This window comes from Orycteropus afer, unplaced genomic scaffold, assembly GCF_000298275.1.
Source record: "Orycteropus afer afer isolate SDZICR_OR568_19922 unplaced genomic scaffold, OryAfe1.0 scaffold00053, whole genome shotgun sequence".
In the NCBI taxonomy this organism is placed as follows: domain Eukaryota; kingdom Metazoa; phylum Chordata; class Mammalia; order Tubulidentata; family Orycteropodidae; genus Orycteropus; species Orycteropus afer.
This window is the reverse complement of record NW_006921640.1, coordinates 11,049,430-11,065,631: the sequence shown is the minus strand read 5'-3', so window position 1 is coordinate 11,065,631 and position 16,202 is coordinate 11,049,430. Positions and strand designations below refer to the sequence as shown.

Below are 16,202 nucleotides of genomic sequence, written 5' to 3'. Positions count from 1 at the left end.
CCCGGTCTGAGGATGTTGAGTAAGTCTTATCACTCATGCTAAAAGCCTGGGCTTCCCCTTCAACCCAGTGATAGTAGATACTCAAGATGTATTTTAACCAGGGAAATGACTTGATTAGATTTGTGTTTTGAAAGATACCTCTGGCAAGTAGTGCTGAGGATGAGTTAGACAAAGACAGGTAGAGGTACAGAGGGCCATTGCAGTTTGGTGGGATAGGGATGGACTTAACAGATACTTAGAAGGAAGAAGTGACACTCTAACAATAAAAAAGGAGGAGTGGGTTGCCAGGAAAGGGAAAGGATCAAGGAAGAAGTACTGAGATCTGTTTTGAACATGTGCTCATTAGTCATTCAAGCGGAGATGCCCAGTAGGGAAGTAGAGCTATACGTCTGCAGCTCCAGCGAGAGATGGAGGTTGAGAGTATGGATCAAGGAGTCATCTGGGAACAGATGGCATCTGAAGCCAAGAGAGTGGAAAGATACTAGGAAGAGTCTTACAGGGATACATCCCAATCCCATGAGCTAAAATTACACAGAGAGTGACTATTTAGTGTTAGATGAATTCAAATTCTTTAGATCAAGGGTTCTTAATCTAGGGTCTGTTGTTGTTGTTATGTGCCATCGAGGGTCTATGAGACCCTAAGTGCAGTGGTTTCAAGAGGTCTGGGATCTCCTGAAATTTTAAGCAAAACTTTGTTTAAATGTGTTTTCTTTTTCTTTTTGACAGACACTGACTTTTACCAGATTCTCAAAAAGATCTGAGCCAAAAAAGGGTTAACACCCATTGTGTTTAGATAAATCTTTTATATGTCCTATGATACTTAGGACTGGAGCTGAATGAAAGAGCTCCAGTTCAGGCTGGAAAATAAATTTGATATAACATTTCATTCTCATTCAATTACTTTTGGAATAGAGAATCCAGGTCCTACCAGTGGTTTAGGGATAGAGGAAGGAGGAGGGATGACAGAAGGGGAAAGTTTGGTTAGACTTGTGATTTGGTTTAAAACATTATGTACTTCTAGTCTGTTCAGATCAAGTCCTCACAAAAGATTTCTTGAAATTAAATCAATGCTTGATCATATAACAAAAGTGGAGAATTGAAGTAACTGTCTATATAGTCTAAGCCAAGTAAAAGCTTTAAATGTTTTTACCTGAAACATTCAGATAACAGAGATCAAACTGTGTGGACAATTGCCTCAATTTTCTACCTCACTTTACATGTATGGAGAGCAAACTGTTATGATTATCTTTGGCCTTCTAAGTGAAGTAGATATTCTAGGAATTCCTAGATGTCACCATTCCTTCAGATACCCCACCACGACCACCACAACCATTACCAACTATTTCTGATTTTGTTTCATGTTTTTTAACTTGACCCCAGTTTCTCACTGCTCTTTACAGCACATACTCAAGCCTTTCTCTATATAGTCTTCTCCCTTTAAAAGAGCTTTCACTGAAAGTTAAATTCATAATAGAATCTTAACTACAGTATAAAAATGGCCAACTCCTGTGTGCACCAAAGAATGTTACCAAGAAAGCAAAATGACAACGCACAGAATGGGTGAAAATATTTTACAACAATGCATCTGATAAGAATCTAAACCCAAAAGCCACTGCCATCAAGTTGATTTCAACTCATAGTGACCCAGTGGAACAGAGAACTGCCCATAGGGTTTCCAAGGCTATAAATCTTTACACCACAAAGTGGCTGGTGGATTCCAACCACTGAACTTTTGGTTAATAGCTGAGTGCCTTAGCCACTGTACCACCAGAGTTCTGTGATAAGTGTCTAGTATCCCAAATATGTAAAGAATTCTTACAACTCAACCATAAAAAGACAAATAAGCCAATTAAAGATAGGCAAAGGATTTAAATAGATATTTCTCCAAGGAAGATACAAAAGCCAATATGCACATGAAAAGATATCAATATCATTAGTCATTAGCGAAATATAAATCAAAACTACAGTGTGATACCACTTCACACCCACTTGTTGTTGTTGTTATGTGCCATCGAGTCAGACCCGACTCATAGCGACCCCTCCTTGGGTTTCCGAGGCAGTATCACTACAGAAGTAGATTGCCCCATCTTCCTTCCGAGGAGTGGCTGGTAGGTTTGAACCATCAGCCTTCTGGTTAGCAGTCAAGTGCCTTCAGCACTATGCTACCAGAGCTCCTTCACACCCACTAGTATGACTATAATTCAAAAACTGGAAAATAACAAGTATTGGTGAGGATGTAGAGAAGTTGGACCACTCATACATTGCTGCTTGAAATGTAAAATAATGCAGCTCCTGGGGAAAATGGTTTGACAGTTCCTCAAAAAGTTAAAGATAGAATTACCATATGACCCAGCAATTCCATGCCTAGGTATATACCTAAAAGAAATGAAAACATATGTTTACACAAAAACTTGTATATGAATGTTCATAGAAGCATTGTTCATAATAGCCAAAAGGTGGAAATAACCCAAATATCCACCAATAGATGAATGGATAAACCAAATGTGGTATATCTATACAATGGAATATTATTCAGCCATAAAAAGAAATGAAGAATTTATACATGGATGGATTTTGGAAACATTATGTTAAATGAAAAAGTCCAGAAGGCCTCATGTTGCATGATTCCATTTACATGAAATGTTCAGAATACACAGAGAGAAGAATCAACATGATAGAAAGGAGTGGTTTAACTTTTTAAATGGGAGTTGGTACCAATATTTTAACATAAATACTGTAACAAAAACCTTTCAGCATAGCAAGATTGTTTGATTACCACTATGTAGTTTAAAAAATAGCAAGAATCTTTTTCCAAAGTAGCTCTCACTGGCCTTGCATGTGTCACACTTGCCTATTCCCTTCTCCTTCTATTAACTCTTTAATGGCTCTAATCTCAACCAACTACATAACTATAGCAATACTATAGAACCTCTCTGACTGAGAAGCAGGGCTGGCTATCTAATTGTGGGGCCCAGTGCAAAATTAAAATGTGGGTCCTCTCATTCAAAAATAATTAAGACAAGAATGTCTGCCTTGAGCAGTATCCTCTTCTAAGAACTATCTACATGGGATCAAATTGACAATAGCAACTGGAAAGATTAGACGGGAACCTGAGGGGGCAGTGAGTTTATGTTAATAGGGGAGGAACAACTCAGAAAAGAAGGGTGAGGATGGTTGTAGAAACAGCTGAATTGGTATATGTTCTGCCATATATGCTCTCAACAACAATAACAGATAAAATAAATTTTGAAAAATAGTAATAATTAAGAATTCCACAAAGGTGACAGTAAAGTATTAAACTAAGTGATTACATGGGTCGCCCACCCATGGTCTATTGGAAAGAGTTTGATCAAAAAGATCTTCCTGGCTCCTAGCTCTACCACAATCTCACTGTGATTGTTGTTGTTATGTGCCGTCGAGTCGGACAGACTCATAGTGACCCCTCCTTGGGTTTCCGAGGCAGTATCACTATGGAAGCAGATTGCCCCATCTTCCTTCCGAGGAGTGGCTGGTGGATTAATTAAACACCTAGAGCCTCCATTTCTTCACATAAAAACATGAGGCTCACAATCTCCATCTCTCTCGTTGGGTAGAGGATTTCTGTTTGTTTGTTTGTTTTAAATCATGCTTGAATACTATTGTTTTAAATGTTTCTTATTTTTCTATGTCTCTGGGTGTTTTAAATGGTTAAGTGCTCAGTTGCTAACGGGAAGGTTGGTGGTTCAAGTTCGCCCAGAGGCACCTCAGAAGAAACGTCTGCCAATCTACTTCTGTAAAATCAGCCATTGAGAACCCCACTGGAGTACAGTTCTACTCTGACACACATGATGTCGCCAGGAGTCGGAACTGATTTGATGGAACCGGTCATTTTTCTATGGAGAATGTGGTGCTATGTATTTAAGATCAGTGACAAATGCAGCAAAGACATTTGGTGAATTAAATATGGATCCTTCAAACATTAAAAAAGGAGCTCAAGAGGGGCTGCATTTCCTCTCATCTCCAACCTCACACTTTGCCTTGCTCTGTGTTTTTATTAGCTCGTATTCTCAGTACATCAGTGGCAAGGGTGATGAAACCAGTGGCAGATTTAACTGCCAGGCAGCTGAGTCATAGTCCCATGGGTCTTGTTGCCATGCTGCTATCTTAAAGTGACCACGGCTGTTTGGGCTGCTGCTTTCTGGAAGGCTCCAAGAGGGACCACTGAATCGGAGGAAAAGGAAAGACAGAGGGTGTTGCTTGCAGAAAGCACAGAGAAACTGCTTTGAAAAATCCCAAGGTGGCTGAATATCAAGAACATAGTTCCTGCTGTGGGCAGCTGTGTGTGCGAAGGGCAGCCTGAGGGCTTAAAATCAAATCTCCGGCATGGGCTGGTGCCTCTCCCTATGGGGATTTGCTAGTGAAGGCAGAGGCCTAAACACTACAAAATGAAGAAAACCTCAATACCACCAGAACAGGGTCATCATTCACAATTCTCTTTTTTATTGTTAGTAGTATCAGTAAATAATTTTATTTTCCCCAGAAAGAAAAAGAGTGAGAAGGAGAAAGAAAACAGGATGACTTATTTAACAGGAAAGAATTGCAGGCCCCTTACCTGAAACCGTCTCATGTCCCTTGGGTTCCCTGCTGTTTTCAAACAATTCTGATTGCACTTGAGAAAAAATTTTAAAAAGAATCTGTGAAGAGAAAGCAATGTGTTACATTTTTAAGTAAACATTGTTTAAGGGAGACTATATCTGCATTATATTAGATTTGATTTGAAAGTGATTGTATTTCAGGTCTGGGGAATTTCAACCAGCCTTGCCTATGAAAGAACATCGCTGACCCTTTGCAATTTGCAAATTTGGATGTTTTCAATCTCCAGTCATATTCCCCCTTCTCCATCACTGTCAGGGGATTCTTAAGTGGTTCACAAGCTGGGCTCCTGGTTTGCACCCTGGCCCCATAGTTACCAGGGCACTCTTGCTCCAAAGAGGGCTTCAGGAGCAGCAGTGACCCCTGCCGTGCAAAAATGTCTTGCTCCAGGGTTAAAAATGGCATGACAGCCCTGCAGCCCAGGGTGTATCACGTATATATGGCTTTCTGCTGGCCACACACACATTCAAGCTCAGACACCTCACACGTACACTCTCACACACAAAGCTCCCCTGATGTTCACAACCAGTTTATAAAAAATCAGAAAATTTTATGTGACCATCCAAACACAAAATCAGTCTTTACAGGTAGATACTGGGGGTTTATGACTAATAACAACCGCCTATTCCCTTTCAGACCACTTACATATTAGTCCCCACCCGCCACCCCCCAAAAAATACTAAAGTATAGAATAATGACCTGAGATTATCATTTGTCAGACATTTTTTTAAGCCAATGTTCTCCTAAATAACCTCTTTGTGCCATTTAAGAAATAGCCTTCTTTAATCAGACAACAGCCACTAAGAAAAATAGCAGAAGTGGCCTTTCAGCAATTTACATATTTAATGTTGGAAATTTTGTTTCAAAATACAGTAAGCTTTTCATTTGTTTCACTTGCAGAGTCCTTTTCCTTAAAAAAAAAAAAAAATCCAGCTTTTGCAGCGTTAAAGTCCCAGGTGAGCTAGGCCTATTTCCCTTTCTGTTACTATGACAACGAAATTTTACCGCAGTCCCAAAGTCCCTTCAGAACTCTCACATCCATGCCTTGAATTAGAACTTTAAAGGAAAAGATATACATTTTTTTTTCCGCAGGATTTACTAACAAAAATAAGTAGAAATCAACAATGCTTCCAAAAATTCTATTTTAAAGCAACCTGGTAGGATGCTCTCTCTCTCATCACAACCTTCTATTTATATTTTTTTTTTTTCAGTCACACAAAAGAATTAGATAGGGCGCCAATTAATTTCGGTTATCACTTAAAAACAAAACAAACTGATGGGTAGATAAACTGTAAATGATAAAGGAGAGGAGAAGGAGGACAGCATTCTTTAAAAGTGTCTTCTGTATTTAAGAGGCTCCGTCACTCCCGGTTGCTAAAAATATTTGGCAAAGTACTCCTGACCCTATCTGTGAATCAGGTTGAGTGTGAATTTGGAAATAACAGCTAAATACTTTTGCACCAATTTATACATTCACCAATTTCTCACTTCTTGCTTTAAGCTCTCTTTGGGGTGGGGAGACAATTGGTCACCAACGCTGTGCCACGGTGGCGGCGTATCCGGGTCTTTATCGGAGGGCAGAGAACCCACTCCGTGTCTCTTTATGTTCACACATTCACAACCTGCTTCCTGTTTCTAAGGCACAATGAATTTCTGCCCATAGTATTGGAGCGCATTAGGGAGGAGGCTGATTGTTTAAGAAGAGATTGATCGAAACGCACACATTTTATTTTATTGTTTTAAGGGGAATCATGTACTGTACATTCTTCCAACTGTGTGTTCAAAGTCATCTTGTCACAGCATCTCACAATACACAGCAATGTTCCAGGCTCAGAGGGGCTTAAATCTCGGCCTTTTCCTCACTTGACCCTCTTTCCAAACAATAGTTCCCTGTCCCCACACTACACTTGCCCTCCAACATCCCCACCATCAATTTACATCTTTTCTCTCCTAAAACCAAGTATAATGGTTTTTCTCACTTACTCTAATTTTTTGTAAGTTTTGCCACAAGTACAGTCTGTATGTGTTATAACTTCTCCTTACCCGCCCCTAACCCTTCTCTAAAATGTATCTGGTGAAAACATTAATGTTTATGAAGGCATTATTAAATGAATGGTGTTGGAGGTGGAAAACTGAAAAGGAGATAAATGGTTACATAAAATCAAATTGATTTAGGGAAATAAGGGGCTTGCTGAAAGACTTTATTCATTTTAAATGAGAACCTTTAACAGCTCTTTGGATGAGAATCACCCACTTTTGACTGTTTTGCTTGCCTGGGGTCTGAGTTTGTAATCTTCACAGCTCCTTTCAGGCTCAGGATTTAGCATGTCTGTTCACAAACAGGCATGGGAGGGTGGGGGGAGGAAAGGAGAAGAGCTGGGGTGGGGAGAGAAAAAGAATGATCTTACATTTTATAATACTTTCTTCTAAATGGTTAGCACCAGAAATTATAGCCTGGATATTTTACATGTGGACTTAAAATTAATTAAAAGAAATTTCTGGGGCTTACTGACATCTCCAATTTTTTTCTTTTCCTTTTATTGATGACTTCTACCCCTCTCCCCCATCTCCCTCCAAGCCTCATGCTCAGTATCTTGGTACAGAACCCTTTACTAACCATACCATCCATTAACCACAGGGTAACTTGCAGGGAACAAATTCTCTCAGCATCCCTTGGGTCTGAATCCCTCCAAAGCCGGAGCTGCCTGGAAAATGTCAGCTCTCTCCACTCAGAAACGGAAAACCAAAATGAATTACAAGATTCAGACCAAATGTGCAGATTTTCATCAGCATGGAAGTTGTTATTTCCACTTTCTCCAAATAATGTTGACTACATAAATATTATAACCATTCAACATGGTATGCTTTGCAGGCTTCTGATCTCATTCCTTAACCTAACAACTACAGGTTTATCCTTGTTTTAGAGATTAAGAGGAATAGAGAGGTGGGGTCAGAATGTGAACTCAGCCCTTAGATAACAGTCAGAATCCGAGATTACCAAGGCAGGATAATGTACCAGAAGGAATTTCTTTACTCTACAAATATTTATTAAATGCCCAATAACATGGTATTAGTCCTGGCTCTGCTACCAATTAATGATGTAACCACGTCACCTCACTTTTGGGGGCCTCGGTTTTTTCTGAGCTATTAAAAGAAGGATACAACTGGGTTATGTCTAGGGTTTCTTCCAACATTAATATTCTATGATTGTGAAGAAAAATATCTAGTGCTGAGAATCCTCCAGAAAGGGCATCTTTGGGGGAAGAAACCACTGAAGACAGAAAGACCATGACTTACAAAAATTCAAGTGTGCATGTATGTTTCCTGAGACAAGACTGTGAGAGAAAAATAAGGAAAGATGGCTGACTAGTACAAAATGGGCCATTTTGGGTGATGCCCGTGATTGATGAGCAGGGTATTGTGCAAGATGCACCATTCCATTAGGATTCTTTCTCTAATGCTGCTGAGGCAGGAGAAGATGCCTTAGAAATATCACAGATCTGAGCCATCTCTTCCCTGTTCACCATCCAGGGTGGCCCAGAAGCTGAAAGTCACAAGAGTCACTGAGCGGAGGTAAAGAACTCTCTCTGAATGTCTATTCGGCACCACGAACTGAGCTATGTCCTTGATATACAATGCCTCATTTAATTATTCCAACATTCTATGAGTAACAAATCATTTTATCACTAGGAAAAAGTAAGTTAAGAAGAATTTAAGAAATTTGCTGAAGATTACATAGCTTATAAGTTGCAGAAACAAGGATTTGAACCTGGATCTTTCTGGCAACAAGATCCATCCAGTGTTCTATGTTTCCTGCACCAATTAGATTATGGTGATGGTTGCACAACTCTGTGGGGTGGGGTGGGGTGGGAGGAAGAAGTCCATATCAGGAAGAAAAAGAAAGTAAAAAATGATTGGCACTTTGAAGAGTGAGAGAACTGTTATACCCCAAAAGGAAAACATCAGGTCAAAGATAGCTCTCATAGCAGTAAATGTTCACTATCGAGAACTTCCGCAGAGTTCATTTATTTACTCATTTGATCAATATGTATTATATATGTACTTTGTGTCACAAAGGGTTCAGGAACAGTGGCAAAGAAGACACACACAATCCTTGCCCTCATGGAATACTTAGTCAAGCTACTCAACATATGTTTCCCAGATTCTGGGATGATTCTGAAGTCCTATGAATGTGGATCTGAGTAATATCCCCAGGGGATGACCTAGTACTCAAGAAATCCCTGTCATCCCCACATCTCTGGAATGTTGGAAGGATACTTTTCACTGCCCAAGAATAGAATGAAAACTTCCAGATGGTTCTAGGCCCACATCCTAAGCCCATCCCAAATAGACTGAATTTCAAATGAGATACACAAATATGGTGCAGAAGTAAGGTCCAGTGTGTTTGGGACCCTCTAAATCACAGGAAGGCCAACTACTTAACATTCATGCCAGCACTGACATTATGGCCAATGGCCTGACTAGTACAAAACCCAGCATAATATTTCTTCAGATTTATGGAAGAGACCTTTCAATTTACCTCCATTTCAGGTGTAGATCCTGGATTTCCTAGTCCACAAAAGGATGTAAGCTTCAGAGGATCCAAGGAGGAGAAAGACAACTACCTATTCTTTACAAATAAGATTTTATCCCTCAGCCTGTCTGTGGATTGGGTAGTTCTAGTCCAAGATCTAGTCCCTTATTTTAAAAATATATATATATATATGTGATGCTTACCAAAAATCTTTAGGAAAGCACTGTGAAAGATACCAAAGATTCTTTCAAGAAAAAGACTAGACAGGGACATATATCAAAGAAATGTGAACTTGGCACTAGTAACCGTTGTCATTATATGAAGCCTTACTCTATGCAAACAAAAAAAGGAAAATATCTTTTACTTTGAAACTTAGTTCCTTACTTCCTTAAAAAAAATAAAAATAAAAAAGGATCTAATTCTGCCTATCTTGGAACCAACTTCTGCTATGACATGGTGATATCTTACACACCATGAAGATACTAACACCTCACACTCTCCAAAGGCTAAGAGTAGGGTACTGTATTGGTTCTCCCTCTTTGCCATGACATCCACATAAGCAAGAAGGTTCACTAATGTCTGTGCCAAATATATGGTTAATAAGTCCTCACAAACTAGTAGATACTTAAGGGTTTATGTACATGATTTTTAAGGAAGAGACATTTTATCTGGATTGAACTGCTTTTTGAGTCCAGTAAATTAAAATACAATTGTCCTTCACTGTTTGTGCGTGCTTCTTAAAAAGAGCATAACCCCTTTCCCTCAGAACACTTGCACACCATTTCTGAGAACTACCCTTTCTCCTCCTTGGATCCTCTGAAACTTACATCCTTTTGGGGACTAGGAAATCCAGGATCTACACCTGAGTGGGGGCTCTGCTGGAAGGATACTCTGATGGTGCCATTTTCTCACTCTGAGAATGGCCTTCTTGGCAGCTCACTGCTCATGATAGTAAGAAAACTCCCACATGATTGGTTACTACTTGAAATCAGTGGAAACCACAATGATCATATTCTAACTGTAACCTAGGTTTTAACTGAGGCTTCCAACAACAGAGAAAATACATATTCTTCTCTCAAAAGCCTCTAATAGAATCCAAACCCAAGTAAGGTAAAGGATAGCAGTGGGCCCCAGACCAGAGTGAAGATGAAGTGTCCTTGAAAAATCTGTTGCATATTGATGTGTCAGGCCAGGCTAGAAAGGTCTCCAAGCTTTAAGGGCTTTGTGAAGACTGACTCAAGTCCACAAAAATGAAGAGACTCTAGGAGGATACACCCCTAATCAACTTAGTTCAGACTAGTTGCCATCAAGTCAGTTCTGACTCACGGTGACTTCATGTGTGTCAGAGTAGAACTATGCCCCATAGAGTTTTTCATGGCTGATTTTTTGGAAGTAAATGACCAGCACTTTCTTCTGAGGTACCTCTGAACTGACTCAAACCTCTGACCTTTTGGTTAGTAGCCAAGCACATTAAACATTTGCACCATCCAGGGACTCCCCAATCAGATCTTACTACACCCTGAAGTAACTTGGTAATGAAGGTCTGAGAATGCTTGGTACTTGAAATCTACTTGGTAAGATGGCTGCTACCGCAAAGGCCAAAAAGACCCATGGAAGGGGGAGGCAATATGAAAGTTATGGCTGACTGACTCCTTTAAGCTTCAATCAAATGCTCAGTTTTGCAAGCTGATTTTTTTTACCTAATCCATTTATTTAAACAACTCCTTAAAATGTAAATATAAATACATGAACAGAGTAAGTACAGAATCTTTCATCTCCCCAGACCTTCCTAGGGAATGGACGTATTACCATTGAAGCTTATTTACCGGACTATAAAAGACCATTTCAGATCTGAAAAATTTAAGCTTACAGAACTTTTTTAAGCAATAAATTTTCTTATGTTCAATCATACTCAAACTCCTTAACACCCCTTGGCTAAAACACTAATTATGATGCTGATGATAATAACAATAGCTACTACTATTCTCAGGAGCTCTGGTAGCATAGTGGCTAAAGCACTTGACTGCTAACCAGAAGGCTGGCGGTTCAAACCCATCAGCCACTCCTCGGAAGGAAGGTTGGGCAATCCTACTTCCGTAGTGATACTGCCTCGGAAACCCAAGGAGGGGTCGCTATGAGTCGGGGCTGACTCGATGGCACATAACAACAACAACAACACTACTATTCTCTGTGTATCGAACCCATATTATTTGCCTTATATTATTTCATTTGGCCCTCCTAACTCTGGGTAGAAGTATTATTATTCCAATTTCATAGAGGAGATACTGAGACTCAGGAAGTTTAAATCATATGCCAAGGTCAAATAGCTAGTAAAAGGAAGAACTAGGAGTAGGACTCAATTTGTCTAACTCCTAACAAAACAGTACTCTGGTGAGAACTTGCCCAAGTTTCTTTTGAAGGAAAAGGTGGATGTATTGCCAAACAGCTCATGAACTCTTTGTTTCAGGGGACCAGTGTCCTCGTTGATATACATGGGGGATCATGTCACTTATTTCATCTTTCTTTCTAAAAATGGGAGTGGAGTCATTCTTCATGTTACAAAACAAGCACGTGAGCAGAAATGTGTACCATTCCCACCAGAGATTGTATTCTCTAGAAATTCTGTGGCTATTTTGGAGTGTGCAGAAGGAGATAAGCAAGATCTATCAGAAATTCAGAAAACAAGACTTCTGAGAAAAACCCAAAAAGTCCAAGGATAGCAGAAATACCGTAGAAATAGCTGCAGCCCTCCTCAAAAAATGTCAAGATTGCTTCAGTGAGGGAGGAAGGACTGGGGTCATTTGCCCTCAAGACCATGGAAAAATAAGGTAGGGAGTCAAATATATAACAAGAAGTTGCCTTAAATCTCAGAAAACATTTTCTGAGAATCAAGTCACCAAAATTAAATTTTGAAACCATTAACCGAAGTACTGAAAAGGAAAAGGAGGATGAGAATGGTTGCACAACTTGAAGAATGTTATCAGTGTCACTGATATATACAACCTTCCTTCCTGTGAGTGGCTGGTGGGTTTGAACCGCCAGCCTCCTGGTTAGCAGTCAAATGCCTTAGGCACTACGCCACCAGAGTTCCCATGAATTATACACGTAGAAAGTGTTTAACTGGTGTACGTTCTGCTGTGTATATTCTCAACTTCAACAACAACAAAATAAATTATTAAAAAAAAAAAAGACTAGAAGAGACTGTCCTACATTGGAGATGTTTAAATAGATTGGCAAATGAGTTCCTTTGGTAGTCCTATGAAAGAGAGAGAGATGCATTGCCTTCGAGTTGGAGATGACTCATAGCAACCCCTCCGTGGGTTTCTGAGGCGGTATCACTACGGAAGTAGATTGTCCAGTCTTCTTTCCGAGGAGTGGCTGGTGGGTTTGAACCGCCAGCCCTCTGGTTAGCAGTCAAATGCCTTAGGCACTATGCTACCAGAGCTCCTTGATAGTCCTGTACATGGCAGCTAATCTGGCTGTCCTTACCAAACCATTTCCATATGATTGCAAGGCTTCTGTAAATTTTTTGGTTGCTTGTTTGCTTACTATTTATTGTCAAAATAAATAAATAAAAATAGGGATCCTAAGTTTCTTCTTTTGTGACATGACTTCCTCGGCCAATAATGACGATGCCCATGCCAAGTGGTAGGGAAGATGCCTGGTGCATAGCAAATTAGCTCCTTTTACCTTTTACCAGTTACACCCTATAACCCCTCTCACCTCTATTTTTCCCTTGCCTCCTCACCACAGTTTTAAAAGGCTCATTTTCCAAACAAAGTTCTTCCACAGGGAGTTGCCACAAATTCAAATCTGGCCCTGTCTGCACTGCCTCTCTCTCTACTATTAAAATGTACTTCACTTGAAAAAACTCCCCTTAGTTTTAAGGGAGAGGTATTAAGAAAGGAAAAACAAAACAGAAGAACAACATGCAGTTAATCCATTCCAATAGATTGCAGGGAAAGAACAACAACAACAAAACATGGCAGGTCAAAGTCTTCACCACAGTTTTCAGTAAACTATGGCCAGGCAAAATAAATCAGAGTTACATACACATACATTGGTTCCTAACTGGCAACAGGCCCCATCAAATCATTTTCTCTTTAGCGTTCACTCCAATTACAAGCTCCGGGAAGTGGTATTTCAGTTTGGCAATAGATCCGTCATTACTATCCAGTCTCACAAGTGGGTCTGCTGTATTCATTTAGACACCAGAAGGGAGCGCCCCTCCCCCCTACTGTGTAAATCTGACTTGGTGTCCACAGACTTCATTTCAAAGCCATTTAGTGATTTCTTCCGAAGTGAATGTCTCCCATAGCACCAGTGTCAGTCAACTGACTGTAAACAGCCATTGAGGTACAAAAACAAGGGGGTCACTTTGATTCTCCACTTATTTCTGACCAGTAACACATTAGAGTTTCTAAGGACCTGAGTTACATGTTGGATTTTTTTTTTTTTTTTTCTCATTCTACATTCAGACACTTCTTCACTCTCCTGAATTCCATTACTTGGCATCATAAGGCTCATAGGGAAAAAATCTCTAAGGAAAACTCCTTGTTTTTGCACTTGGATGAAAATCTGACACCATTAATGAAAATAATAATTGAACTCTTTGGGCTTGGATTGAAATGAAACACAACACTAAGAACATGTTTGTAATTCCAATTGTTCTCATAAAATCTCTTTGCAATGTGCCCAGTGTCATCTTTTCCTCTTTTTTTAACCAGATCCTCTTCCTCACACTACTCCTTCCTCTTTCCTTCTCATCAACAGAAGGAAAAAAGACTGAGCAACCTGAATCATGTTACAGACTTCTTTCGGAAAAAATCTTTAAGTGAGACCTCAGAATTATAATACAAATCTATTTCCCTTTCTAAAACCATGACTACTCGGGTGAAGGGGAGAAATGAAGTTATTATTCAGCCATCAGCTTAATGGGTTCTTACCATCATATTTCCTTAGCGCCCCTTCACCTCCTTCCACCCTCCCATTTTCCTGCCCCCCCTGTGAAGCTCATCTATGCTAGGCTGAGCAGTGAACACCAATTACACCAAGAGCCCTTTGCTGCTGCCTGGTCCGCTGGTTTTACTGTTTTGCCAGATGGTTGAGGCCAATGTGTAAAACTCTCTACCCTACCATTAATTCATAACTCGGTAATAACTTTCCCACGGCTCCAGGAAATTGAAATGAAGTGCAAATGTGAATATTTGGAAAGGGAATCAAGGTTGGACAACTGTTTTACACCTGCCAGAATAGATACTGGCGAAACAAAAAGATACCCCTTATTCACACAGTCTGACATGTTACCTTCCCTAAACTAAGACCTAGTGAATAAATATGCATTACTGGATAAAGTGGTGAACAAAGTTCAGAGTTTGGACTCCTCCTATCATCATGTTCTCTCTGCAATTTTCAGCTTTCTACCTATTGCATTTGTGGGTCCATTCATTAGTAACCTTGAGTTCGAGCATCTATGTAATGACAGATTCATAGATTATCAGATATAAGTGCATTCTCTTGCTAAGACAGGATACCATCCAATGTTTGTTAGCATCATTAAACTAAAACTGACTTTTCACCTGCTCCCATACCATATGCAGCTGCAAATTTTTAAATTAAACTATGAAGCCATGCATAAATTTACATATATTACAGACTAGCCTCTCCATTTAACATGCAAATGTACTCCAATGTTTCAGAACACCTTCTGTCGCTAATTAATTTGCTGAATTATAATTAGACTAATCCTGCATAATTAATAAGCACAGATTTTTTTTTAATTTGTAAGCAGCTTGAGGAGATCATTCACTTCCTTCTATAAACTGCTAAGTAAGTGTTAAAAAAAATCTGGAAAGAACATGTGTGAAAAGGTATGTTTGATGTCGCATACAAACTCAAACTAGCGTGGAAGATACAGAAGTCAGTATTGATAAAGGTACATATTTGAAGCCAACATTCAAACAATCAAAAAAATTGCATTCAGAGGATGGGGACTAATTCTCCCTTTGTCTCCTTGTATATAGTGTTTTATTCTTTGCCTTCAACCCGTCGGATCTTCCAAGATCACAGAGGCGGGAAAGGATTAAAGTAACCGTATGTTGTATTAGGAGAGATAATGATATTAACACTCCACTGTATATCAAAACACTCTGTGCATGCTGGGTGCTTATAAGCCCCTTTGATGGTATTTGGAATCATTTTCATTTTGGCTGCCAAAAACACCGGAGATCCATCTAGTGGAAACAATTAAGTTCCATTAGTACTGTATCCATTCGATAATGATTACAATGAATGGTCCCTCTCTAATGCTGAAGAGTGGAGTCTCAAAGAAACCCATGCATCTGTGTGCTTGAAAATGTGAAGTTATACACTTCTGCAACCAAGCATGTGCCTTAATTTTGACCTGAAAAACATCAACCAAGCTGAGTTGTCAAGGTATGGGTTGATGACTTGTTAGAGAATTTGAAGCAGGGTGGGAATCTAGAAAGCCCAGGAAAGTTTAATACATAATCATGCACAGTGAGAAAAAACCTACAAAGTGGGGAATGCATTTTCTGGCAGGAGACGTTATTAAATCTTCAGAGAAAGGCAAAATAGAATTTTAGAGAGAAGAGAGAGCTTCTTGGCTCTTCGACTCAGCTAAATCACTAATACCATGGCCAAAAGACTGTTAAGCCAAAAGTAAGGAATCTCTTGAAATGTGCTGAGCTTTCCATCACTGTAATTTAGTTTTTATAGTGATTTTATGTGTACTAGACATTTCTTCTGAAATACTGGTAACAATTTTTCCAGGTTCATTACCATACCAAACCCACCTTCTCACTACTAGTTAGTCAATATTTTATTACAAAGCTACAATCATACATGAGATTGGAAGTTGAGGATGGTTATAAAGTACACTAGCACCCAAAGCTTGTGACAAAAATAGAGAAGCAGAATAAAAACAAAAGTGAAAACCCACTGCCATTGAGTGAATTCTGCAACCCCATGTGTTACAGAGTAGAACTGCTCCATAGAATTGTCTTGGCTGTAATCT

The 16,202-nt window shown here is 39.5% G+C and overlaps 1 protein-coding gene across 1 annotated transcript in view; it reads right to left on the bottom strand.

The window, feature by feature from the left end:
- Positions 1–16,202, bottom strand: part of EBF2 (EBF transcription factor 2) — a 219,852-nt gene that overhangs the window by 62,533 nt on the left and 141,117 nt on the right. Inside the window, exon 7 of the mRNA XM_007938755.2 lies at positions 4,592–4,673. Coding sequence (XP_007936946.1) covers positions 4,592–4,673 — 82 coding nt within the window. The remainder of the gene's footprint in view (positions 1–4,591; positions 4,674–16,202) is intronic.